The 27,419-nt window shown below is 51.1% G+C and overlaps 1 protein-coding gene across 3 annotated transcripts in view; it reads left to right on the forward strand.

Annotated features, from left to right (window-relative positions):
* CDC42BPB (CDC42 binding protein kinase beta) overlaps positions 1 to 27,419 on the forward strand; it is a 123,672-nt gene that overhangs the window by 84,507 nt on the left and 11,746 nt on the right. The window contains exons 14-30 of one of the 3 annotated variants that reach the window (XR_008659320.2): positions 910 to 1,020; positions 2,457 to 2,701; positions 2,816 to 2,921; positions 4,018 to 4,142; positions 4,788 to 4,893; positions 6,498 to 6,646; positions 7,987 to 8,081; positions 11,411 to 11,490; positions 16,295 to 16,381; positions 16,707 to 16,784; positions 18,383 to 18,488; positions 20,346 to 20,482; positions 21,045 to 21,184; positions 23,431 to 23,512; positions 24,553 to 24,769; positions 25,532 to 25,594; positions 26,772 to 27,184. Coding sequence is in view for 2 of the 3 variants with exons in the window: in XM_055288085.2 (XP_055144060.1) it covers positions 910 to 1,020; positions 2,457 to 2,701; positions 2,816 to 2,921; positions 4,018 to 4,142; positions 4,788 to 4,893; positions 6,498 to 6,646; positions 7,987 to 8,081; positions 11,411 to 11,490; positions 16,295 to 16,381; positions 16,707 to 16,784; positions 18,383 to 18,488; positions 20,346 to 20,482; positions 21,045 to 21,184; positions 23,431 to 23,512; positions 24,553 to 24,769; positions 25,532 to 25,594; positions 26,772 to 27,368 (2,524 nt within the window). In the remaining variant the exon portion in view is untranslated. Of the gene's footprint in view, positions 1 to 909; positions 1,021 to 2,456; positions 2,702 to 2,815; positions 2,922 to 4,017; positions 4,143 to 4,787; positions 4,894 to 6,497; positions 6,647 to 7,986; positions 8,082 to 11,410; positions 11,491 to 16,294; positions 16,382 to 16,706; positions 16,785 to 18,382; positions 18,489 to 20,345; positions 20,483 to 21,044; positions 21,185 to 23,430; positions 23,513 to 24,552; positions 24,770 to 25,531; positions 25,595 to 26,771; positions 27,369 to 27,419 lie in introns of all 3 variants that reach the window. The other 2 variants (XM_055288085.2, XM_055288086.2) reach the window with 2 other exon arrangements.

Consider the following 27,419-nt stretch of genomic DNA (forward strand, 5'->3'; position numbering starts at 1 on the left):
GCTGTTTCTTCAATCTGTTTTGCTACGCTGTCCTGGATAAAGTACGTGAAGAAATCCTGGCTCCCACCGATAGCTAATTAGGAAAGGAAGGGCCCTACACACCCCTGACAATGTCTCAGGACCCCAGGGGTTTTCAGCCCCCTGCTGCCCTAGGTGTTCTGAGTGTTCTGTTGTTAATGGTTGGCAATTTTAAGCAGTGCTTAGTTGAGAACTCTATTAAAATTTCCTTGATAAATCCCATGAATGAGAAGGCCTGGAAGCACATGCTCCTGTTCCTTTCAAGTTCAGGGCTCTTTGTTCTTTAGCCACAGAGGACCTGCTTGTTTTCTTCTTAGTCTATTTTGCAACCCAAATATATTTGTAGTTACAGGCAGTTAAAACTGAAGTTAGTGAGGAGTTAGCATCCACATACGGGGGAAGTGATAACAGTGCCTGGGATTTGCCCTCGAGTGGTTTGGGCACAGGCAGAGATGAAGCGGGCTTGGCTCGGGAGCTCACTGGCGAAGCTGGATGCGGGCACGCGTGTTCGCTATTCTGCTCGCTCTTCTGTGCGTGTTTGAAATGGCCCATTTAATAAATGAATCCAGGTTCTACAGATATCAAAAGTACTTGTTTTCACAAATCAGTGAAATTTAAATTTCAAGAAATTTATCATTTTATCATTTCTTGAAATTTAAAAATATCAATTTAAGCGAGAATTGAACCTTGTTTTATTACTAAGCAACCATCCCAGTTGTTGAACCCTGAAGTGTATTTCTCAAGCTTTAATTTGTGATAAGATTTGATGAAGGGCGAACACGCGCAGAGCTCCTTCGAGGTCTTGTTCTTGTGGAGGTCCCGTGGGTGCTGCTGTAACTGGTGAAGCAGGGCTCGCTTTGTGTTAATAGAAACTGCATCTTCCTTTTGTAGCTGGAAGCTCAGCTTGATGATGCTGTTGCTGAGGCCTCCAAGGAGCGCAAGCTTCGTGAGCACAGTGAGAACTTCTGCAAGCAGATGGAAAGCGAGCTGGAGGCCCTCAAGGTAGTGCTGCGCGGGGGTCTCTGCCCTTAACCAAGAGGGATGCTCATCTTTGCTGGCACCACCACGTGGAAGTCACCTTGTGTAATGTATGGTCCGGGCCGAGTGTCACCCGAGGCTGTTCAGACAAGACCTGCATGTGGAGAGGGTGGGGGGTGTGACTCCTGCCTTTGTGACTGCTTTCATTTTTAAAGGCCAAGTTCATATTTTTCCTTTCTTATATAAAAGTTCCAGGCAGTTCACAGGAAGTCCTAGGAAACTAATATCTAATCGGCTCATTTCCTGCTCCAGCCCCGTCAATTCATAGCCTTCTTCACATCGTGGTATTCTAAATTCAGTGCAGTTGAGTTTTGGAAGAGCTCCTTAAAGCCCGTAGCCTGCTGCTGACTGGGGAAGAGACAGGCTTGGCCATCAGTCGGGGCCCACTGGTGGGGCTGGAGGGTGGCAGGGAGGCCGCGGAGGGCGGGAGTGGGGAAGGCCACAGCGGCCGAGTGGGCAGGGGGCCAGAGGCGGATCTCCTTGGCAGTATAGCGCGGCCTGGGTCTCCTCACGTGAGCTGCGTGCGATGGGTCTGCCCTCTCCCTTCGCCTCGGTGATCTGGCAGCTCTTCCTCTGGGACATGGGCCTGAGATGCTGTTCCTCCCTGGCAGCGTGGCTTGGCTGGACCTCAGCATGTGGTGCCCGAGGCTCCTGCCCCTTTCTCAGCCCTTGAATCTCCTCTCTGCGCAGCAGGCAGAGTGAGCTTGGCAGACCGAAGCCAGATCACATTCCTGTGCGGCCAGGGCCTCCGTGGCTCCGCACCTGTCCAGCAGCCACCCTCCTGTCCGCTCCAGCCCAGCAGTGCCTCTCCCACCCCTCCTTGCCCCGCCACTCCAGACACACTGGCCTCTCTGCATGCTGCAAGCACTGCCAGTACGTCCCACCTCACTCCGGCCTGTGCCCTTGTTCTTTGCCCCTAGCCTGACACCTCACTTAATAGGCCAGCACCTTACGGATGCCGCCCCAGCCATCCCGGCACGCCCTCCACGCCCTACAACCTGGCTGGGGTGCACAGCCCCTCCGCCCCTTTACTAGTTTGCTGTCAGTTCCCGCCAGCCCCAAGAGAGCAGAGACCTCAGTGTCACCCCAGTCACAAGGAGGGGGCCCAGCACAGAGTCAGCCCTCAGAAGAATGCTGCAAGCATGAATGAACAGGGTGTGGGGCAGAGCTTCAGGGGTCCCAGGCAGACCTGGGCACATCCCCCTGCAAGGCTGTCTCCTGCTGTGACCCCCTAGAACCTGGATCACGTTAGCCAGGTCAGCTACGTCATCTGGTGTAGTCTAGGCACACACAGTCCTTGGGAAGGCGTCTGCACTTGCTGGGGATGAAAGGGGATGAAAGGACAATGTGACCCTTGAGGACACCGAGTTTCGTCAACTTATGTTAACCTTTGTCTCCAGATGAAGCAAGGAGGCCGGGGAGCGGGTGCCACTTTAGAGCACCAGCAAGAGATTTCCAAAATCAAATCCGAGCTGGAGAAGAAAGTCTTATTTTATGAAGAAGAGTTGGTCAGACGTGAGGCCTCCCATGTGCTCGAAGTGAAAAATGTGAAGAAGGAGGTGCATGATTCAGAAAGCCACCAGCTGGCCCTGCAGAAAGAAATCTTGATGTTAAAAGATAAGTTAGAAAAGTCAAAGCGAGAACGGTAAGTTTTCATGGGCTCCTCAGTTCAGAAGATGAAAGCTGATAACCCACGCCATAGATATGAATATTAGCGAAGTTACGAGCTTTTAAAACTGTTTCTCGCTCACCTTGGCAGGCATAACGAGATGGAGGAGGCAATAGGTACAATAAAAGATAAATATGAACGAGAAAGAGCGATGCTGTTTGATGAAAACAAGAAGCTAACTGCTGAAAATGAAAAGGTAATTAATTTAAAGTACCTGAGTTAGCACTTTGTGTGGAAGTTGTAATTAAAAAAAAAAATTTATTTTTAATTTGTGTGGGTACATAGTAGGTATATATATTTATGGGGGAATAGAATGTCGTCATTCTTGAGTCTTGGAAGTTTGGTTTTTTGTTTTGTTTTGTTTTTTGTTTTTTGTTTTTTTTGAGATGGAGTCTCGCTCCGTCGCCCAGGCTGGAGTGCAGTGACGCGATCTCGGCTAACTGCAAGCTCTGCCTCCCAGGTTCACACTATTCTCCCGCCTCAGCCTCCCAAGTGGCTGAGACTACAGGCGTCTGCCACTACGCCCGGCTAATTTTTTGTATTTTTAGTAGAGACGGGGTTTCACCGTGTTAGCCAGGATGGTCTCGATCTCCTGACCTCATGATCCACCTGCCTTGCCCTCCCAAAGTGCTGGGATTACAGGTGTGAGCCACTGCACCCGGCTGAAGTTTGGTGTCTTTTTACAGTGCAGTAATGTGCCATATAACGATGCTTCCATCAATGACAGACTGTGTGTACAACAGGCGTCCCGTACGATCATAATACTGTACTTTACCTCTTCTTTGTTGAGATACACAGATACTTAGCATTGTGTTACAGCCGCCAGCAGTGTCCCGCACAGCAACATGGTATGCAGGCTTGGGGCCTGGAATTGACAGGCTGTGCCACAGGGCCTGGTGTGCGGCAGCCTCACCCTCTAGGCTTGTGTGAGTGCATTCACGCTGCGTGCGCAAGGACGCGTTTCTCAGACCGTGTTCTTGCTGTTTCACTACACGTGACTGTTTTAATTTTTGAATGAAGTCATGTGTTTGGTCTTTTAAATAGGATGTTTGTATTCAGCGAAAAGGTGTCAATTGCCTGAAGTCACTAGCTCCATCGGTTTAGGTTTAGATTTGAATTGAAATGTGACTTAAGCTAGATACAGTGAAAAAATCCATATCATGAACTTAGTTTGGAAAAATCTCATGACGATTAAAACTTTCAAAGTCTTCAAAAGAACTTCCAGTGTTAATGCCAGCATACTTAAAGGATGCCCGATTAACAAGTTCTGTGGTGAAATTGTTTCATTTCAGCTCTGTTCCTTTGTGGATAAACTCACAGCTCAAAATAGACAGCTGGAGGATGAGCTGCAGGATCTGGCAGCCAAGAAGGAGTCGGTGGCCCACTGGGAAGCTCAGATTGCGGAAATCATTCAGTGGTACGTAGCGGCTGTGAAGCCGCTTCCTGCTCAGTCCACGGGGCCTGCCCCGCCTCTGCTGCCTGATCCTGTGCTCTGCACCAGGCCGTGCCTCTCAGGCTGGGGTGCAGGTTTCGCTGCTGTTCCCCAGAACTTCTCACGTCTGGGGCAGTGGTTCTGTTGGACTAGAGGTGGAGACACGCCCTCACCAACCCACTGAAGGACTTGGGGCAAGCCGTTCACACCCCTGGCGTTCTCAGAGACGGGGGAGGCAGAGCCCTCCCGAAGCAGCTGCAGAAGCAGCAGGGAGACTCGGAGCGAGCTGGGACCTGGCCCTCCGCTCCTGAGGTGTGAAGTTGTAATTAAAAAAAGAGTTTTTATTTTTAATTTTTGTGGGTGCGTAGTAGGTATGTATATTTATGGAGTAATACAGTTTTTTCATTCTTGAGTCTTGGAAGTTTGGTGTCTTTTTCAACTGCAGTCATGTGCCATGTAACGACGCTTCCATCAATGAGATCCCGCGTATACAACGGGTACACTGCGGGCACTCTGGCGGACGTGACACTGTGTCACTGTGTCCCGAGGAAGGCGGGAACGTCCCTTTCTTGTTTGGCTTCTTGCTGATAGCCATGCTTCGTGAGACAGAACATCTGTTCCCTCCCCCAGGGTCAGTGACGAGAAAGATGCCCGGGGTTACCTTCAAGCTCTTGCTTCCAAGATGACGGAAGAGCTCGAGGCTTTGCGGAGTTCTAGTCTGGGGTCAAGAACACTGGTGGGTTTTGTGTAACGCCTGCATTTCTGTTACTGAATAACTCGTTAATGGTTTTAAGTATAAATGTGACATTTAAGTACTATTTAGAGAATTACAGTGCTGCAAGAGGCTTCTGTGTAACCAGTTCCCCAATTCAAGGAACGCCAACATTTACCAGCTATCAGATCATCATGGCTTCTCTCGATGGCGTTCATTCGTTTAGCAAATAATTATTGAGCACTGAGCTCTGTGGTGTCAAATAAAGACTGGATTCTGCCCTCAGAGAGCTTTGTTTTATTAATTTTATTGGTTCATTTAGTGATCTGTGTATTTTATTTCTTTCCCCCCCGCGACAGAGTCTCGCTCTGTCGCCCAGGCTAGAGTGCAGTGGCGTGATCTCAGCTCACTGCAACCTCCGCCTCCCGGGTTCAAGTGATTCTCCTGCCTCAGCCTCCCAAGTAGCTGGGATTACAGGCGTGTGCCGCTACGCCTGGCTAATTTTTATATTTTAGTAGAGACGAGGTTTCACCATGTTGGCCAGGCTGGTCTCAAACTCCTGACCTCAGGTGATCTGCCCGCTTCAGCCTCCCAAAGTGCTGGGATTACAGGCATGAGCCACCACACCTGGCCTTCCTCTGTCCATTTTCTTCTCTTTACTGTTATAGATGGAAAATGAAGAATTCTCAATTGTGTTCAATGAAAGGTTTTTGGTTTGTTTAAAAAAAGAAAAAACAGCAAGATGGCATCTCTGGACTTCTTTCATACCTCTCGAAAGTTGATGTCATACATTGGGCAACTCAGTAAGGAAACAGGAGGATGATGTTAGTGAACTGGCTTATTCCACTGTTGCATCATCCTAGGTCCCTCCATCATTCTTCCCTTATTATTTTAGTCTTTTTTTTTTTTTTATCACCGGTAGGAACGAGTAATGACATAATTCCCAGGATGGTGAAATAGCAAAATGTTTCAAGTTATGAGAAAAAGATAACCAAACCCTATAATGTACCTTAGGTTTGTAAAAGGGTCCAGGGTCCAGTGGACCCATATAGAAATTGCATTACAGAGGCGAGGTGCAGCGGCTCATGCCTGTAATCCTAGCGCTTTGGGAGGCCCAGGTGGGTGGATCACGAGATCAGGAGTTCGAGACCAGCCTGGCCAACATGGTGAAACCATGTCTCTACTAAAAATACAAAAATTAGCCAGGCATGGTGGCGCGGCACCTGTAATCCCAGCTACTGGGGAGGCTGAGACAGGAAAATCGCTTGAACCCAGGAGGTGGAGGTTGCGGTGAGCCGAGATCACGCCATTGCACTCCAGCCTAGGCAACAAGAGCGAAACTCCATCTCAAAAAAAAAAAAAAGAAAAGAAATTGCACTACAGAATCACTTTTATTCTTCTAAAAGATAAATTATTTTTATTTAGTTATTTTTTAGAAGATTGCTGAGGAAGAGTAAAAGTCATAAAATATCAAAAGTAAAACTCCTGAGGCACCTCCGTAATTTAGAGTTAATATCTAAATGAGACAGTAATGGCTTAAGATTAGACAAAGATAACTTATTTGTTAACATTAGTTTAACAAGTAGATAACTGAAAATGCATTTTTAACGCCATAACCATGTCTCAAGGATCCACTGTGGAAGGTGCGCCGCAGCCAGAAGCTGGACATGTCCGCACGGCTAGAGCTGCAGTCGGCCCTGGAGGCGGAGATCCGGGCTAAGCAGCTTGTCCAGGAGGAGCTGAGGAAGGTCAAGGACGCCAACCTCACCTTGGAAAGGTACTTGGTGCTGGCGTCTGACTCCGAGTAGGAGCGGGGGCTGTGTGGCCTTGGGCCAGCCCTGAGCCTCACGGGCCCTGATGCTCCTCACCTGGAAAATCGGGGCCACAGTGTTTGCTGGAGCCTTAGGAGGCAGCGAGTCGGGTTCACCTGCAGGAGCCCTGAATAGCAGCCATTCTGGCACTGAGGAGGTGGCACGAGAGTGCAGGGCCTCGCCTGCCGTGGGGGTGTGAGGTGCAGTGCAAGCCTTGTTTTGACAGCAGCGGGTGCTTGTGCCCCCACGCTGGGTAGCGAGACTCATACTGCTGTCTGATAGGAGCCCCTCTCACTGCTTAGTCACCTCCGTGCCGCTCCATTCACTAACTCAAGATTGTTGCTTTCAAGCTAACGTGAATATTTTAAAACAGAGGTTGAAGATGGCCTTCTCACTTGAAATTTTTCCTTAACTCCGAGCAGTCACGAGAATGGCGTTTTCACACAGCAGTGAATTCAGTCGGTATTTGCTGAGAGTCTCCTCTTTGCAGATCCGGTTTTACGAGGATATGATAATGAACGTCAGTTTCACAAAAACCAGGCCAGCTCTGCTGTGCCATGAGGCAGTCAAGGACCTGGAAGGGACAGTGTCTCTAACAGAATTACCAAGTCCCAAATCCTGTCTGTTTGGGGTTAAAAAAATGAATGGTAATAGGTTTCAGTTAAATTGACTTTCTTTGTACCAGGAACTGCAGTAAGACTCTTCTGTTGTTAAATCCTATGACCCTCCCACAGCCCAACAGGGTAGGCACTCCTGTTACTCCCACTTACACACATTCCGCAGGTGATTTGCCCATTGTCATCCCACTGATAAGTGGAATGGCCCCCACAGACTGCATCCCTCCTGGCCAGGTGTTCCCCGTGGCAGCCTGACTTTCTCTGTCCCCTCCACGAGGTTGCTGGAATTGCAAGGCTGCCCGTGCGGGTGGTGCTGGTGCTTCTTGGTGCAGCCACCATCTTGCCAGTTATGGGAAAGATATTGACGGGGCTGACGGCTGAGCAGCCTGGGCCCTGTGTCCCTGGAGAACAGAGGACTCGCCTGGGAACGAGATTAGGAAGGTCAGAGGGCCTTCATGAGACGTGTCTTCCTAAGCCATGCCTTTTAAAATTCCTGTTTGAATGTTTATATTTGAAGTATTCGTACTGTTCGTGGTGTTTGCAGTAGAAGGGCCCAGCATGAGCTACCGTGTTCTGGACAGTCTCAGGTGCTGGGGAGAAACCCTGGCTCTCTCATCCTGACCTGCCCCAGACCAGCTCACACACAACCTCTTCTCAGTGCACTTAAAGCCATTTATTTTTTATTTTAGCAAACTAAAGGATTCCGAAGCCAAAAACAGAGAATTATTAGAAGAAATGGAAATTTTGAAGAAAAAGATGGAAGAAAAATTCAGAGCAGATACTGGTAAATTAACGTCATGCGATTCTGCATTATTTGAGTATAAGTATTTTTCAAATGAATGGTTTTATTTTCTTTTCGACTTAATAGTTACTTTAGAAGCACCTACAGAATTCAGCATTTTCCAAAATCAGCATTTTCAAACAACATGTTCAAATATATTTTCCCCAAAGGTAGCCATTGTTTTTGGTTTATCCTTCCTTTTTTTTTTTTTTGAGACAGCCTCACTCTGTCACCCAGGCTGGAGTGCAGTGGCACGATCCCAGCTCACTGCAATCTCTGCATCCTGGGTTCAAGCGCTTCTCCCGCCTCGGCCTCCGAAGTAGCTGGGATTACAGGTGCACGCTACCACCATCCCTGGCTAATTTTTGTATTTTTAGTAGAGATGGGGTTTTGCCATGTTGGCCAGGCTGGTCTGCAACTCCTGACCTCAGGCAATCCACCCACCTCAGCCTCCCAAAGTGCTGGAATTACAGGTGTGAGCCACTGTGCCCAGCCTCTCCTTCCTTTCATCTTAAAAACATGGCAAATACACACAAATCTAGGCACACATTTGCATCTGCTGATTACACAAAAGGCATCATTTTGTGCTGGGGGGGCCACCCCGGTCCCCTCTGCAGCTGCACCGTGCACTGCCGTGGGTTGGCCAGCCGCTGGGATGGGTTATTCCCTGGCATTTGCTGTCGTAGAAAGTGCTGCCAGGAGTGGCTATATGGATAGAACATTTCCTATTTTTGTCGGTATATTTCGGGATAGAGTTCTAGAAGTGGGATTGCCAGGGCAAAGGGCAAACATGCTTGTACACTCGTGCTGCATGCTGACGGACAGGCCTCCAGAGGCTGTGCACTGACATTCCTCCCACTCTGCGTGAGGGGTTTCTGCCCCACAGCCCACCCACAAAGTAGGATTTCAGACTTTTGGATTTTTGCCGCTCTGAATAGGTGAGAAATAGCATCTCCGAGAGGTTTAACTTGCATATTTCTCATAAGTAAGATTGAGCATCTTTTTATATGTTAGAGGGACTTTTGTATTTTGTGCATTATATATTTTTATTGTTTGCCCACTTTTAAAAATTCAGGTTGTTAGTCTTGCGGATTTCTAAAATCCTTTTGCATTTTGGGGATTAGTGCCTTTTGTTTGTGATGTAAGTTGCAAGTATTTTTCCTTGTTTCTCTTTGTCTTTGCTTATTCATTTATTTATTTTTTTGCGAAATAAAAGTGGTTTTGCAGCCAGTGAGGTGGCTCACACTTGCAATCACAACACTTTGGTAGGCTGAGGGGGGCAGATCACCTGAAGTCTGGAGTTCGAGACCAGCCTGACGAACATGGAGAAACCCCATCTCTTGTCAAAATACAAAATTAGCCAGGCGTGGTGGCGCATGCCTGTAATCCCAGCTACTCAGGAGGCTGAGGCAGGAGAATTATTTGAACTTGAACCCAAACCCAGGAGGCAGAGGTTGCAACGGTGAGCCCAGATTGCACCATTGCACTCCAGCCTGGGCAACAAGAGCAAAACGCCATCTTAAAAAAAAAAAAAGTGGTTTTGCCATCTCTACTAAAGATACAAAAATTAGCTGGGCGTGGTGGCGCATGCCTATAGTCCCAGCTACTCAGGAGGCTGAGGCAGGAGACTCGCTTGAACCTGGGAGGCAGAGGTTGCAGTGAGCTGAGATCTCACCACTGCACTCCAGCCGGGTGACAGAGCCAGATTCCGTCTCTCAAGAAAAAAAAAAGTGGTTTTCAAAATTTTTTGTGTGTCAAGTTTTCAGTCTTTTTCCCTTTTTGAGTCATAAATAGGAAAATACACCTAACTCCCAGTTGTTGGAGGGATTCCCCCATGCTTCTCATACTTGTGTGGCTTCTTGATTGATTGATTGATTGATTCAGGGTCTCTCTCTGTTGCCCAGGCTGGAGTGCAGTAGCATGATCAGAGCTCACTGCAGCCTCAACTTTCTGGGCTCAGGTGATCCTCCCACCTCAGCTCCCTGAGTAGCTGGGACTACAGGCACGTGCCACCACACCTGGCTAGTTATTTATTTATTTATTTATTTTTAGAGATGTGGTTTCACTGTATTTCCCAGGCTGGTCTTGAACTCCTGGACTCAAGCAGTCTGCCTACCGTGCCTCCCAAAGTGCTAAGGTTACAGGCGTGAGCCACCGTGCCCAGCCTCATTTTTTTAATTAGAATACTGACCCATTTGAAATTTGCTCTGACATATGGTTTGAGGAGTATATCCAGTTTTATCTTTTGCTAATGGCTAGCTAGTTGTCCAATACCAGTTATTAAGCTATTTTTCCTGCTGATTTTATGTACGACTGTTGTCATGTATAGACAGGATCACCATGGGCACTTGGGTCTGTTTCTGGATTTTCTCCCCTGTTCCATTGTTCATGGGCACGAACCACTTGATTCTTCTTTTTTGATATGTGTTTTTTTGTGTGTGTGACAGGGTCCCACCCTGTCACCCAGGCAGGAATGCAGTGGCATGTGCAGCCTCAATCTCCCCAGCTCAAGTGATCCTCCTGTCTCGGTCTCCCAAGTAGCTGGGACCACAGGCATGTGCCACCATGCGTAGCTAATTTTATTTATTTATTTTTTGTGGAGATGGGGTCTCTCTGCGTTGCCCAGGCTGGTGTCTAACTCATGGCCTCAAGCAGTCCTCCGGCCTTGGCCTCCCAAAGTGCTGGGATGACAGGTGTGAGCCATTGTGCCTGGCCATGATTCTTATCGTAGAGGCTTTAGTGAATCTGCTTTAATACCTGGTAGATCTACTGCTCCTCCACCTACCCCCAGCCCAGCCGCCTCTGTGGTTTTGAGGGGTTTTTTTTGTTTTGTTTTGTTTTGTTTTGAGACAGAGTCTTGCTCTGTCGCCCAGGCCGGAGTACAGTGGTGTGATCTTGGCTTACCACAACCTCTTACCTCCTGGGCTCAAGAGATTCTCCTGCCTCAGCCTCCTGAGTAGCTGGGATTTCAGGCACATGCCACCATGCACAGCTAATTTTTTATTTTTAGCACAGATGGGATTTCACCATGTTGGCCAGGCTGGTCTTTAACTCCTGACCTCAGGTGATCCGCCCACCTCGGCCTCCCAAAGTGTTGGGGATTACGGGTGTGAGCCAATGCGCCCGGTCCCTTGGTTACTTTTTCAAGTGAACTTTTTGATTCTTGTTAATCTCTGGGGGAAAGCCTGGTGTGTTTTTTTTATTGGGATCATGCCAGATCTATCAGTTACTCAAGGAGAATTGACATCTTGAAGACATTGAGTCTTTCTGTCTGCAAATAATATGTAGACTTTAGTTTTTTTACCTTGACCATTCTTTGTTTCTTTTTACAGGGCTCAAACTTCCAGATTTTCAGGATTCCATTTTTGAGTATTTCAACACTGCTCCTCTTGCACATGACCTGACATTTAGAGTAAGTCATTGTTTTTTTTTAAGTGACGGATGAGTTTATGATAAGTTAGAAATAGTGTCATATATGATTTTACCACTCATGGGGCCACAAACACACCAGTAAATATACATTCAGTGTTTATCTCACAGTTGTGCTAACTATGTAATTGACCACATGTAGTTAACCCACATTAAATGCATAAGGTGAGAGACATTTAGGGTATTTGAGTTGCTCCCAGAGAAGCTTTCTCAACTGAAATTAAGTAGAATTGAGATTAAGAAATCTACACTGGCCTCAGTTGGGTAGTGAGGTTTTTTTTTTGTTTTTTTTTTTTTTGTTTTTTTTGAGACAGAGTCTTGCTCTGTCACTCAGGCTGGAGTGCAGCGGCACAATCTCTGCTCACTGCAACCTCCGCCTACCAGGTTCAAGCGATTCTCCTGCGTCAACTTCCCAAGTAGCTGGGACTACAGGCACCCACCACCATGCCCGGCTAATTTTTGTATTTTTAGTAGAGACAGGGTTTCACCATATTGGCAAGGCTGGTCTCGAACTCCTGACCTCAGGTGATCCACCACGCCCGGCCTGTAGCGATTATTTCAAGTAAATACTTTAATACAAATTCTCACACTGGGATGGGTGTGGTGGCTCACACCTGTAATCCCAGCACTTTGGGAGGCTGAAGTGGGAGGATCACTTGAGCCCAGGAGTTCAAGACCAGCCTGGGCAATATAGCGAGACCCTATCTCTTAAAAAAAATCCCACACTAGAGTGAATAAAAATACTTTAGTTGTGTTACCATGTGTGTAGCTATAGAGTTCAGTATTGGGGATTGATGGGAAAGGTGGTTGATGGGAACAGTCTGGCACCAGGTGCCTCTCTGAGACCCTCACAAGGAGGCCAACTCCCTCAGGCAGCCAGAGCCGCTGGTCATCTACTTGGGAATTAGCTGTCGAGTGAGGAGCAGACCCCGCTGCCTCCCTCCATGGGCTGCAGGTTCTTGGTGGCATTCCATGGAGGCAGACAGCCTTTCCTCCTCTTCAAAACCTGCAGGGATGCACCCTTGATAGCAGCACGCGAAGCACGTTGGAGCAGGGAGAGCGGAGCTCACTAGTGGAACTCCTGATGGAGTGCAGGGGTTGGGGGGAGGTGGTTCCAGCCTTTGATTTAGAAAACTCCAGCCCTGCAGGCGAGTGGGAAGAATAGGGTGCATGTGTACATGTCCCTCACCTGGGCTTTTGCTACATCTGCTTTCTCTCTCTCAACATAGAGACTTTTTTCCTCTGAAGTATTTGAAAACGACTTGAAGGTATCAGTGACCCCAACGTACTTCAGCAGTTATTTCCTGCGATCGGGGCATTCTCTCACATAACCACAGTGTCACTGTCATCAGGCATTCTGCGCTGATGCCGTGGGACAGCCCATATCCATGTGTCCCTTGTTGTCCCGGGAATGTCCTTTCCTGCTGGCTTTTCCTACTAGTTCTGGATCCACCTGGAGATCATGAATCGCACTTAGTCTTTAATCTGGAACGGTTCCCCATCTGTCCCCTCTTTTATGACAATGGTATTTTGGTGTTACCCAGGCCAGTTGTGCTGCAGAATGTCCACTCTGGGTTTGTCCGATGTTTCATCTTCATCAGTTGTGGGTTGAACCTTTGGCACAAACTCTCCGCAGGAGGAGCTGTGCCCTTTCCACACACAGGCCGGCCTTCCCAGGGTGGGTGATGCCAAGTCTGATCGTTGGGTTGAGGTGGGGTTGGCTAGGGTTGCTGCCTGTGTGAGTAGGGGACAGTCAGCAGGTGCCCATGTGGGCATCTGCCCGTAGCAGCCTCCCCTGGGGTGGGCTCTTAGCATCCTGGCCTGTGTCTGTCATTAGAACACCCAAGCAGGCTTGCATTGCTCACAGCCACTCTGGACGCACACCTGTTCACCTTCACCTGTCAAAATGTTTGTTTTATCAAACTGGCAATGCTTGTCTTTTCCCTGAAATCCTCAGTTTTGAAGAAGCAAATCTGTTTAACCGGTAAGTGCCCGCCAGGTCTTTGATAAGCCTGTTTCTGCACGAGTCATTGCCTCTCCCGTTGATGTGGGGCCGGGCACCGCTGTGGGGAGGAATGAGTGGATTCCAGAGAACCAGAGATGGTCCTTGATCACTGAATGGAGGTGGCCAGGAAAGCGGTAGCTTTCTGTAACATTAACAGAGTAGAGGGCCCAGTAGCAAGTGAGTTTACAGCCAGTACTGTCCATGAGTGTGTGAGTCACAGCTGTGGAGAGTGGGCAGCAGAGATGGAGACAGAGGCGACATCTTCATGCCTCATTCTCTACAGCCAGCACGCCTGCTCTTGCTAATCCCTCCCTTATTTTTTTGAGACAGTCTTACTCTGTCGCCCAGGCTGGAGTGCAGTGGTGCAGTTTCGGCTCATCACAACCTCCACTTCCCGGGTTCAAGCGATTCTCGTGCCTCAGCCTTCCAAGTAGCTTGGACTACAGGCACGCGTCACTATGCCTGGCTAATTTTTTTTTTTTTTTTTTTTTTTTTTTTTTGTATTTTTAGTAGAGATGGGGTTTCACCATGTCGCCCAGGCTGGTCTTGAACTCCTGACCTCAAGTGATCCACCTCAGCCTCCCAAAGTGCTGGGATTACAGGTGTGAGCCACCATGCCTGGCCCACAGTTGATTTGTAAATTGTGATATAAGCACACATAACATAAAACTTACCATCTTAACCATTTTTTAGACTTAGGGCTTCCTTCTGCTGCCCAGGCTGGTGTGCAGTGCCGCCATCATAGCTCACTGCAACCTCAAACTCCTGGGCTCAAGCGATTCTCCTGAGTAGCTGGCATTACAGGTGCTCGCCAGCACGCCCAGCTAATTTTAAAATTTTTGTAGAGATGGATTCTTGCTATATTGCCCAGACCGGTCTCAAACCCCTAACCTCAGGTGATCTGCCTGCCTCGGCCTCCCAAAGTGCTGGGATTGTAGGCATGAGCCACTGTGCCCAGCCGCTAATCCCTCTGTGATTTAAATGGGAAGGCATTTATTGTTGAATAGAAAAAACCCTCCATCAGGGGCTGAGTCTGTTAGAGCTTCCATACTCTTTTGCAAATTGTCTTCGAGAAACTTCTTATCCCACTCTGCCTGCATGAAACATGTTGGTTTTTACTAGAAATAGTTTGTCACCAAGATTAAATCAATATGTCTTCATGCCAGTGTTGACTGGGTGGGAAATGATGTTTGTTCCTCCTGTCTGTTACCTCCAAGGACTCTCTCTCCTCCTCATCTGCATCTTCCCTGCTAGCCTTTTGGGAAGAAGTAAGTGGCTGCCAGCGCTGGCTTCCCATGGCTTTCACTCCTGTTAGTGCACAGCCTCCTCAGTGCTTCTGTCCCTGAATCTGCATCCCTTTGATTAATTAACCAACTAAATGAAACGAGTGGGGCTTTTACGTGGCTAAAATTAATATTCTTTTTCTCCTCGTTTATCTAAAGATGGAACCGTAATTCACTTAACATACCTTGTTTATGGGGCAGATTTGCTTACATTTTTGAGCTTTGATAATTAGCCAGTTGAGCTAGCCTTTCCCTTGTGAATCTGCAGTACGCAGTTGTGTGTTTTATGTGTGTGTGCTGCCATCCCATCTGAATTTGGCTCCTTCCTCAGTGGCCTAATTAATTGCAACTGTTGGAAAGTGTTTATCTGATTTGGTTCATTGGGATTCTGGTGTGGAACACAAAATACAGCTGTAAACTGCTTTAGGCGCCTACCCAGCCATGTCTGTGTCCTATTACACTGTTTGCTGGTGCTAACACTTACTACCCAGCATACCTACATGTGCATCTGTGTAAACAGCAGTGGCCTTTGATGATAAACTATTAGTTTCAGGAATAGTTGTTTTTAAGTGGTTTCAGAGTATAGCTTTAGCTTCAAATAAATCACTGTGAAATTAGAACTGTTAATTTGTTAAAACAACACATTGCTTCCCTGTGTCGTAAAATTTTCAGGGAAATTGTTACATCTGCTCATGGGCCCACTGCTCTGTTGATGTTTGAATTTCTTCTTGATCCTTGAAATGAGGTTAAGAAGCATTTGGCTAATTGATCTTTTTTTCTTTTTCTTTTGAGACAGAGTCTTGCTTTGTTGCCCAGGCTGGAGTGCAGTGACTTGATCTCGGCTCACTGCAACCTCTGCCTCCTGGGTTCAAGCGATTCTCGTGCCTCAGCCTCCAGAGTAGCTGGGATTATGGGTGTGTGCTAGCATGCCTGGCTAATTTTTGTATCTTTAGTGGAGACGGGGTTTTGCCATGTTGGTCAGGCTGGTCTCAAAATCCTGACTTCAGGTGGTCTGCCCGCCTCAGCCTCCCAAAGTGCCGGGATTACACGCGTGAGCCACTGCGCCCGGCCTGGCTAATTGATCTTAGGGCTGCTAGGTTTAGATAACATTACTTATGAATAAATGTCAGGAAGGATTGGCATTTCCAGGTTTGTCCTTTCAGTGGCCGGGGCGGGTACACTCAGGGCTGTGCATTAGAGGTGTCTCCAGGCAAATTCTCACCTCAGCGGGGTGACTGTGACTTGTCAGACTCCACCTGCCCACGCAATCACCACTCAGCTGAGGAAGCCAAGTGCAGGGGTCCTCAGGGCACGCTGGCCAGCTGGGAGTGGAGCAGGGGTCCGTGAGGTGACCCAGGGGTGATAGGATCCAGGAGTAAGAACCGCTGGGACCTCTGGGCCAGACAGAATGTGCTTTTATTAGAAAGAACTTGTAAGTAGAGTCTGGATCATGTAGAATACATCCTTTCATCCCACTCTTTCTTTCTTGGTTCTCACAGACCAGCTCAGCTAGTGGGCAAGAAACACAAGCTCCGAAGCCAGAAGCGTCCCCGTTGATGTCTGTGGCTGCATCAGAGCAACAGGAGGTGAGACAGCGTTGCCCTGGTGATGCCCTCACCTGGGATCTGCCCTCATGTCCAGGTGACCAGACGCCGCCCACCTGGCCCTGCATAACAGCTTGCAGCGAGGGCCTCTGCCCAGGTGCTCAAGCCCACCTTTCATTTTGAGAATTAACTGTCAGTCCCTCCTCTAGATGAGGGAGGCTTTGGCAGATGTCTCAACATCGTAGCAAATTAAAAATGCAGAACTGTTCACTGTTAACACATTCTTGAGAGAAGTGCACCCCGTGGGGCCAGGTGTCTCAGCCGTGCTGAGCTGGGCCGACACTCACCTGTCCTGCTTATCTCCCAGGACATGGCCCGGCCCCCGCAGAGGCCATCCGCTGTGCCGTTGCCCACCACGCAGGCCCTGGCTCTGGCTGGACCGAAGGTAGGGGCCTTGCTTTCACCCGGGGCGCCTTCTTAGTTATTTAGTCATTTATTTATTCTCAGTTATTTAGAAAATAACTTTTGTATAAATAAAACAGACTTAGTCATTTTTGCATACACACAGTAGCGACCCTCATGTTCTGTAGGAAATTTGTTGAGAATGGTGTGTAATTCAGGAAGCTATCAGGATCCTGTGTTTTCTTAATGATACCAATGCTACACAAATATATTTTAACTGGAAATGTTCAGCATTCAGTCTGCCCACTCTCCTTCTCTCATTCCCCAAGCCATATTCCCCCCTCCACAGGTAGGCAGCTTACTTCTCCACATTGATTTTCATTTGTCTGCCTGCACTTAAGAGAACCTTACAGAACCATGTGGCCGGTGGGTGAGAATGACTCCCGGCATAAACGGCACTGCAGTGCACGTGCGGTTCTGAGCCTCATCCTTTTCACAAGCGCATCCTGGAGAGCCAGCACAGCGGCCCCACCGGACCCCTGCTCCCCTGTCCTGGCCTTGGCTGCTTCTGTAACATTCCCTTTTCTTTCGTATAAACATCAGTGCAGATCAGAAAGTCTCCAGGGTGACAGGCCCCTGAGGACCAAGCGTTGCGAGTACGTAGCCCTGTGGCCTAAGGTGGTTTTTGTTGTTGATATAGACACGGCCTCTGCTTGTGCTTCCCGCCACAGGCAGCTGTGCCGGCTGGACGTAAGAAGCCAAACTTGTATGAGGCTAATTAAGGGTTTGGCTTTTGGACTAAGACTCTTGCAGAGTCAGGGACCAAGTTGAGAGGTCGTTTATTTGGTTACCATATTTAATAGCAGCAACTCTGCAGAGTGCTGGTGTGTCACTCCTAGTCCTGATGGCCCGGCCACCGTCCCACGGCCTCCCTGCCCACCCCAGCCAGCCTCTTCCCCCACAGCTCTCTGGAGTTTGTGTCGGTCACTCCCCTACTTCTTGCAAGTGGTCTCACCCACATCTGTGTCCTGCTGAGGATCGTATTGGTCTCTGCTGCGCCTGAGCTTCGTAAACAGGCGGTCCCGCATGGCCTGCACCACGCCCCTCCATTCAGCCTTGGGGCTGCTACAATTGCCGCTGGGTTCACAATGTGTCCACTCCTGATGAGGGACCATGAGCCTTTCCAGGCGTTTGCTGTTATGAACTGTTCTCTTGTAGGTGATTCTTGGGTGTCTCTTGGACACATGCAGGGCCTGTGTGCAGCCCAACCCAAATGTGGCCCCAGGTCGGCCCCCAAGAGCCAGTTGGTGCTGGTCTCCAGGAGGCAAGGAGCGTGAGCCAGAAAGAGCATTGGCCACGCCACCTCGGCGCTCTGGCCCGGCTGACCTTGCTTTTTGGTAGCAGTGCCCTCCCACTGAAGGAAGTATTTGTTGGCCTATCTCTGGCTCAAGCTCGTAGGTGGTTTTCCCCACTATTTGATGAGCCCTGTTAGGGAACATGTAGACCAAGACCAGAACTTGCACATTTCCACCTTTTCAGGATGATGCCCAAGCTGTGTATAAACTGGATCACAGGCAGATTGATCTGACTCTTCTCAAGAGTCCATGGTTCACCTCAGTGTTCTTGATTTTCTCCTTCCAGCCAAAAGCTCACCAGTTCAGCATCAAGTCCTTCTCCAGCCCTACTCAGTGCAGCCACTGCACCTCCCTGATGGTTGGGCTGATCCGGCAGGGCTACGCCTGTGAGGGTGAGTGTCGTTGCAGTTCCCAGGGTCAGCGTGCACAGCCCCACACCCCTGCAGCTCAGGGCACCAGCCGGCTCCAGGGCAGCCCTTATGCAAGCAAACCAAACTAAAGTGAAGTGTAGTTGGCATGATTTGAGGACAGGGTTGTTTTGCAGGGGGAGGGGTGGGGGGATAGGGTCTTACTCTCGCTCAGACTGGAGTGCAGTGGTGCAATAACAGGTCAGCTCAAGCGATTCCCTTGTCTCAGCCTCTCAAGTAGTTGGGACCACAGACACACACACCACCACCATGCCTGGCTATTTTTAAATTTTTTTGTGGAGAGTAGGGGGTCTCACTTTGTTTGCCAGGCTGGTCTTGAACTCTGGGACTCAAGTGATCTCCCGCCTTAGCCTCCCGAAGTGCTGGGATTACAGGCGTGAGCCACTGCACCCAGCCTGGCAGGTTTATTTTTACAAATCCTCAGTAAAGGTCTGTGGAACTGTGGATCCCTGCTGTGCTGGGGGCTCCAGTGTGCTGTGCGCCTCTGTGGTGACCCAAATCATCTATTGAGAATTATTACAAAGTGTGTCATCTGCAGCTGTTCTAGAAAATCAGAGAGGAAAAATAATTGTGTAAAACCTTCCACTATCAGATTACCTAGAGATAACCACAATTATTTGTCTCTGCTTCTGGTCATCATTTGTATTTTTTTTCTTTTTTTCTTTTTCTTTTTGAGATGGAGTTTGACTCTTGCCCAGGCTGGAGTGCAGTGGCTCAATTTCAGCTTACTGCAACTGCTGCCTCCCAGATTCAAGTGATTCTCCTGCCTCATCCGCCCAAGTAGCTGGGGACAGGCGCACGCCACCATGCCCAGCTAATTTTTGTGTTCTTAGTAGAGGTGGGGTTTCGCCATGTTGGCCAGGCTGGTCTCGAACTCCTGACCTCAAGTGATCCACCTGCCTCGGCCTCCCAAAGTGCTGGGAATACAGGTGTGAGCCACCGCACCCAGCCCATCGTCATTTTAAGGCTGTATCTTGTGCTCTTGCCATGTGCTGGGATTCAACATGCTCTTACCCCCTCAGTGATTGCCCCATTTCACAGATGAGCAACACCCCAAGCCACCCAGTGCTGCGGGAGGGTCCTGGAGCCCAGACCTGCACTGGCTCTGAGCACTCACGCCTTCCTGACCATGGGTCTGTGAGCAGAGTCGCCCTTCATCCTACATTATAGCAGAAGCATTGTTTTTTTGTTATTTCAACTCATGCACATTTTGACTGGCTGCCAAGACCCTGCATCCCCATGACTGTTGGCCTGAACTGCCGTGTAGAAACTCACCCGTGCGGGAGGCAGCCCGGGCTGGCAGGGACAGCATGGAGGCAGGCTTCTGCTGTGGGTCCTTTACCTGTGCGCATGCTGAAGACGCATTCAGTGCCAGAATCCCTGAGCTTTTGTGTGGATTCTGCCCTGCAACTGTTTTTACCTTCTTGGATGTCTGGACTTGATGTGAGACTTGGTCATTATTTTTTGTTTGTTTGTTTTGTTTTGAGACCGAGCCTCACTCTGTGGCCCAGGCTGGAGTGCAATGGTGTGATCTCAGCTCACTGCAACCTCCGCCTCCCGGGCTCAGGCAATTCTCCTGACAGGTGCGCTTCACCACGCCTGGCTAATTTTTGTATTTTTAATAAAGGCGGGATTTCACCATGTTGACCAGGCTGGTCTCAAACTCCTGACCTCAAGTGGTCTGCCCACCTCAGCCTCCGAAAATGCTGGGATTCCAGGCGAGACCTGGTAATTATTAAATTGCCTCCTCAGGGCATAGGTTCTGCAGTGACTTCTCTGTAGGCAGCAAGCTTTGAAGGCAGTGTTCTTGGTCTCTTTCAGTGTGTTCCTTTGCTTGCCACGTGTCCTGCAAAGACAGTGCCCCCCAGGTGTGCCCAATACCTCCTGAGCAGTCCAAGAGGCCTCTGGGCGTGGATGTGCAGCGAGGCATCGGAACAGCCTACAAAGGCCATGTCAAGGTAGGCAGCTTCATCTCCGCCTCTCAGCCCTTGGTGCCTGTGAGGTGCAGGGACCAGTAGCCGTGCCCAGCCACTCTCGAAAGCAGCCCCTTGCTATGGCAGGCAGGCCTGGTGCCAGTCCTAGGAGGCCTCCCCTCCTGGGCACTGAGGCCATCAGGTCAGCGCAGCTGCTGTTCTGAATGGCCTGGGCATCCCGAGGCCTCCATGCAGACGCTTACTCAGAGTCCATCCTGGGCTGAGTGTCCAGCCAGCGGGCAGAAGCTCAGTCTGAAAGCCACTGTGCCAGGCCTACCTCTAAGAGACTCTCGGGCTACGTGTACCACAGCACCCTGCATGGGGTAGATGCAGCGTTGGCTGAGCTGCCAGCTTTCCCTGGCACCATCTGCTGCCACGCATGGACCCCTCCCCAGCAATGCCTTGAGCCTTCTTGGGCAAATACCCCTCTGTCCAAACAGCTTTGCCGCCAGCCTGGCAGCTGGAAGGAGATTGTGAATGAGTGTAATGGGGCCTGGCGGCCTGCCTGGCCTGGTGGAACATGGCCACTGTTTGTTTTTATTCATAGGTCCCAAAGCCCACGGGGGTGAAGAAGGGATGGCAGCGCGCATATGCAGTCGTCTGTGACTGCAAGCTCTTCCTGTATGATCTGCCTGAAGGAAAATCCACCCAGCCTGGTGTCATTGCGAGCCAAGTCTTGGATCTCAGGTCTGCGTTTGTGCAGACCTGTCCTCGCTCTGTGAATCTTCCTTGTCTATCTTTAGCCGAAAGGACAGTGTGTTCCTTAGTAATCTTTCACCTCATTTATACTTCACCTGCTTCATTATTGTACAGTTGCAAAAATGGGTACAGCTTAGTCATGACTTAAAGCGCTCACATGCATATGAACAGACGTGCATATGGGCCTGCGTGCACAGGAACATGAGCGCTGTAGACGCTTCCTGCCTCGCATGTGTTTGCATTGAAAAGTTTGCCACAGGGGATTAATTTAACATAAGAAAACCACATGCCCAAGAACAAGCAGAAGATATCCCAGAGAAAAGCTATGCAGCCCACAGCCTTCTGTGCATTTTAGAGACCGTGGCAGGTGCTCTTGGCGTGTGGAAGAAGTCTGGAGCCGTGGGCCGTGTGGGTGTGTGTGGCTGTAGCCTTTGCTGTGTGACCCTGTCTCAGTGCCACCCAGTGTCAGCTGCAGGAGCAGGCGGGGCCTCCTTCCCACTTTCTCTTGGAGTTGACATCTGTGGCTCATCTGCTTGTGAGATGAGGACAGTGGTCGTGTTACTGGCATGTGGAGTGTCGTGAAGGTAAACGCATCACTAAGAGGCGTGGCTCAGCCCAGGGCCTGCACAGGGAGCCGTGCTAGCGCCTGTGTGTCATCTCTGTGCAGTGCCCATGCACCGTCTCTTGTGTGGTGCACGCAGGACTGCTCTGGGCTCAGGCAGGGGCTGGAGACTCTATCTGTAGCATTGGCTCTTGGGGCAGGGCTGCTGGGTGGGTACCCTGAGGACAGCAAGTGTGAGTCGGGAGCACCTGGCAGCATACTCCACTTTCCATGCCCCTCCCCCCGGGGCACCCGCCAGTCCCTGGCTGTGCACAGGTGTGCCCCTGGCCTGGTGATGAGCCACTGGTAGACAAAAAGTTGGCATGAGCCCAAGTTGGGGGCCCCATCGGAGGGCTCAGCACTCTTCAGGGAACCTCTTCAGAATAGCACTTCCACATTGACCCCACCCCCCACCCCCCACCCCCCTCTCACCTCCACACCCACCCCCCACTCCCCTCTCACCTCCACACCCACCCCCCACTCCCCTCTCACCTCCACACCCACCCCCCACTCCCCTCTCACCTCCACACCCACCCCCCACTCCCCTCACCTGCACACCCACCCCCCACTCCCCTCTCACCTCCACACCCACACCACCCCCAACTCCCCCACCTCCAAACCCACTCCCCATCCCCCACCTCCAAACCCACCCCCCACTCCCCCACCCCTCACCTCCAAACCCACCCCCCACTCCCCCACCCCTCACCTCCAAACCCACCCCCCACTCCCCCACCCCTCACCTCCAAACCCACCCCCTACTCCCCCACCCCTCACCTCCACACCCACCCCCCACCTCCACACCCACCCCCTACTCCCCCACCCCCTCTCACCTCCACACCCACCCCACCCCCGACTCCCCTCTCACCTCCACTCACCCCATAAGCCCAAGTCAGGGGCCCCATCGGAGGGCTCAGCACTCTAGAGGGAACCTCTTCAGAACAGCACTTCCACACTGACCCCACATCCCACTGCCCCTCTCACTTCCACACCCACCCCACCCCCCACTCCCCTCTCACCTCCACACCCACCCCACCCCCCACTCCCATCTCACCTCCACACCCACCCCACCCCCCACTCCCCCCTCACCTCCATACCCACCCCCCACTCCCCCCTCACCTCCATACCCACCCCCATCCCCCTCTTCCCCCTCACCTCCACACCCACCCCCATCCCCCTCTTCCCCCTCACCTCCACACCCACCCCCATCCCCCTCTTCCCCCTCACCTCCACACCCACCCCCCCTCCCTCCCACTCCCCCTCCCATCACCCCCCCACCTCCCTCCCACTCCCCTCACCCCACTTCTCCTCTGCACTTGGCTGTGGAGGGACTGCCTGGCTGTGCCAAGTGCAAATCGAGTCATCTGTAACTGGCATAGTCTGGAGGCACCAGCACAGCAGATGAGGCTCCGGGGCTTCCCTTCTGGCATCCCTAAGCCCTGAAACACCTGCCAGAGTCTTGAGTTGTTTGTTGGTCCTACCTGTGTTTCTTACATCTTGGGGGGTGAGGGACCCGCCCTCCACTGCAGAACACGGTGGTGGAAGGACATGGCAGGCAGGGTGCAGGCAGGGCGTGGGAGGGCCTTGGGCCCTGTGTGCGTGTCTCCCAGCTGGGTCAACGTTTCTTTCTTACCAGAGATGACGAGTTTTCCGTGAGCTCAGTCCTGGCCTCAGATGTCATTCATGCTACACGTCGAGATATTCCATGTATATTCAGGGTATGAATTTTTCATTAATCTTTTTAACAAAGCACATGGTTAAAACTGATTATTCCAGGCATGTCATTGTGCCACGGCAGCCATCAGCGCACCTCCAGTGTGGCCCTCGGGTCTCAGCTTCCAGCCTGGCTCCAGGTCCTTGGGTGTCCCATCCTGGCCAAGTAGCAGCCTGTGCCCGTCTCGGGGAGCCTCCTGGCTGGCTTCTTCCCAGACACCCCACTTCACTGACCCTCCCTTCTCCTACATCGGAAACTCCTCTTCCACCCAGTCCACGTCCCGGCCACTGTTCTCACAGCGTGTGCGCTGCCAGGCGGGTGCTGTGGCGGGTTAGGCATGAAGGTGCCACTCCAGTGCCCCCCAGCCAATTGGAGCCAGTGTTTTTGTTGGCTGAGTGAGCCCCTCACTGAGTCAGTGTTAGTCATTGTAGCATTAGGACGTTCCTAGAAGACTGTGAACTGGGGAAGGAAACCCTCCAGCCCCCTCCACTGGGAATTTTTTTATAAACCCAGTAAAATTTTAGTTGACAACAAAACTAAGTCTATAAATTAGCTTTTACTAAATCACAGCTCTATTCAGAAACCACCTCTCATACACAGTACAGGAAATTGCCATCACTGTTACTGGAACGATGGTCATTTGGTAGCATGCGTGCTCAGAGGCTGCTCACAGGGAGGCATGATTTGGGCCAGTGTTTTTGAGATCTGCTTTTCCTGCACACATTTTCAGAATCTGCTTTTATAATGATTATTCAAGAAAGCAGATTTAAATTAGGCAGCTACTCATAGTTTTGACAAAAACAGAATTAACGAAAATGGGACCAGGAAGCGATCTCACGGGCCCATTTAGAACCCTGCCCCTTCCGTGTCCTGCTGCAGGAGCCCCTGCAAGGTGCCCAGTGAGGTGGAGTCAGGGGTCCCCGCCTGGGAAGCACATCAGCCCCCCTTGCTCCTGGGGTGCGTGGCTCCAGCAGGGCCATGGCAGCTGTGTGCGGCTTTGGCGTTTGATGACTTCTCTTTTCTCTTCTGTTTCCTGTCATGAAGGTGACGGCCTCTCTCTTAGGTGCACCTTCTAAGACCAGCTCGCTGCTCATTCTGACAGAAAATGAGAATGAGAAGAGGAAGTGGGTTGGGATTCTAGAAGGACTCCAGTCCATCCTTCATAAAAACCGGCTGAGGAATCAGGTCGTGCACGTTCCCTTGGAAGCCTACGACAGCTCCCTGCCTCTCATCAAGGCCGTCCTGACAGCTGCCATCGTGGGTACGTCCCAAAGGCTGTGTCCTTCAGGTGTCTGAAGCAAAGCACTTCCGGCGGCGCTGCAGTGCCCATATGAAAATCAGATGAAGGTCACAGGCGCATTGTCCATTTGGGTTCTTGACAGTTTCTCCACACATGTTAAGAAGCAGACGAGGCTGGGCACGGTGGCTCATGCCTGTAATCCCAGCACTTTGGGAGGCCGAGGTGGGCGGATCACAAGGTCAGGAGATCAAGACCATCCTGGCTAACACCGTAAAACCCTGTCTCTACTAAAAAAAAAAAAAAAAAAAATACAAAAAATTAGCTAGGCGTGGTGGCGAGCGCCTGTAGTCCCAGCTGCTTGGGAGGCTGAGGTGGGAGAATGGCATGAACCTGGGAGGCGGAGCTTGCAGTGAGCCGAGATCACACCACTGCACTCCAGCCTAGGCGACAGACCGAGACTCCGTCTCAAAAAAAAAAAAAAAAAAGCAGATGACCTGTGCAGACGGTACAGTCGGCCCCGGCTAAGCCTGGGGGTCAGCTCCAGGAGCCCCACACACACCCAAATCCTTGTGGACTCAATCCCACAGTCAGCCGGCCCTGTGGAGTTCGTGTAGATAGGAAGTCTGATACTGAAGTGTCACATCCCTGGAATGCTGTATTCTCATCCACATATGGTTGAAAAGTATCTATGAATATCTGTGAATGAGCCCACCCACGCATTCAAACCCATATTGTTCACGGTCAGCTGTACTGACTTTGTGTATGTTACTTACCCCTCCACAGATGCAGACAGGATTGCAGTCGGCCTAGAAGAAGGGCTGTATGTCATAGAGGTCACCCGAGATGGTGAGTGAGCAGGGCGTTTCCAGCCTGGGCCGTCCCAGGCCCAGCCTGGTCTCTGCAGACAGCACAGGGTCAGTAGCTCCTAAGGGTTAAGACAAATGCGCTTGATGAAGGCGCCGGAGGGGCCAGTGTGCCGTGAAGACCAGCATCAAGTGCATGGCGACGTGGTACTAAGTTGCATATCACGTCCATCGAGTTCTTCAAGGGGAGCACTGAGCGGGAGTTGGGGGGTGGGTCAAGGAAAGCCCCCTGGGAGGAGGAACAGCTGCAGATTTCCCACATGTGCTGAAGCTTCACTTTGAGAAGCTTTAGTTTCTTTGCTTCTAATTTTGACACTTCAGTCTTCCCAGTGAGGAAGGGCAAAGGTATCCTGGCATGCACCCTCTCCAGCGCCCTGGGTCTAGGAGCAGAAACGTCAGGAGACTGGAGCTGGCCCTGGGCAGGGGGCAGGGGCCCGGGGGAGCATCCCTCAAGGAATGCAGCGACATTTCATGTGAGCGGTAGTCCTTTCCCGACAGGCCCAGCAGCTCTGCACGTGATGGCCATGAAGCGAGAAGGGTGGGGCAACCGCTGGGTGAGGCCGTAGCCTGGCAGCTCTGTTGGGAGATCTGAGCAAGCGAGGGGCTTGGGTTAGCCTGGGGGCCGTGTGAGTGTGAGGGCAGTGTCTTCACTGGGGGCCGTGTGAGGGCGGCGTCTTCACTGGGGGCCGTGTGAGGGCGGCGTCTTCAGAGGATTTGTCTCAGGGTCCCAGCGGGTTGGGGACAGCTCTTTGTCCCTCATGTGCAGCGCGAGGGCCCTCTGGTTCGGGGATGAGCTGGAAGGAGGCCCACATCACCCCAGGGCCTTGCTGCACGAGGACCCAGGTGGAAGCACTGCCCAGCTGGAGCCCTGGTGCTCTGAGGGGTGTGCACAGCAGCAGAGGCAGAGGAGTCTTCGGACCAGCCCCCAAGGCTGCCCCAAGAGCGCGCTGTGCATGTGTGAGGCAGCTTCTCCGGGGGGCGCTCAAGCTGCTGGCTCTGTGGGCAGGGACGGGCTCAGGGCTGGCCTCGGGCTGCGCACATAGGAAGGGAGCCCAGGGGAGGGCCCCAGAGTGTTCCAGGCAAGTCTTTAGCCAAGGCCGTCAGCCCCTGTGAGCTGCTGGCTGTCCGTCAGCCTCATGCTCTTGTCCTCCTTGCCACAGTGATCGTCCGTGCCGCCGACTGTAAGAAGGTCCACCAGATCGAGCTTGCTCCCAGGGAGAAGATCGTAATCCTCCTCTGTGGCCGGAACCACCACGTGCACCTCTATCCGTGGGCGTCCCTGGATGGAGCGGAAGGCAGTTTTGACATCAAGCTTCCAGAAACCAAAGGCTGCCAGCTCATGGCCACGGCCACACTCAAGAGGAACTCTGGCACCTGCCTGTTTGTGGCCGTGAAACGGCTGATCCTTTGCTATGAGATCCAGAGAACGAAGCCATTCCACAGAAAGTTCAATGAGATTGTGGCTCCTGGCAGCGTGCAGTGCCTGGCGGTGCTCAGGGACAGGCTCTGTGTGGGCTACCCTTCTGGGTTCTGCCTGCTGAGCATCCAGGGGGACGGGCAGCCTCTAAACCTGGTAAATCCCAATGACCCCTCGCTTGCGTTCCTCTCACAACAGTCTTTTGATGCCCTTTGTGCTGTGGAGCTCGAAAGCGAGGAGTACCTGCTTTGCTTCAGCCACATGGGACTGTACGTGGACCCGCAAGGCCGGAGGGCACGCGCGCAGGAGCTCATGTGGCCTGCGGCTCCTGTCGCCTGTAGTATGTATATGTTTTCTGTTGCATATCCCTGTTGCTGCTTTTCCCACCGAC

This window comes from Symphalangus syndactylus, chromosome 8 (genome assembly GCF_028878055.3).
Source record: "Symphalangus syndactylus isolate Jambi chromosome 8, NHGRI_mSymSyn1-v2.1_pri, whole genome shotgun sequence".
Lineage (NCBI taxonomy): Eukaryota > Metazoa > Chordata > Mammalia > Primates > Hylobatidae > Symphalangus > Symphalangus syndactylus.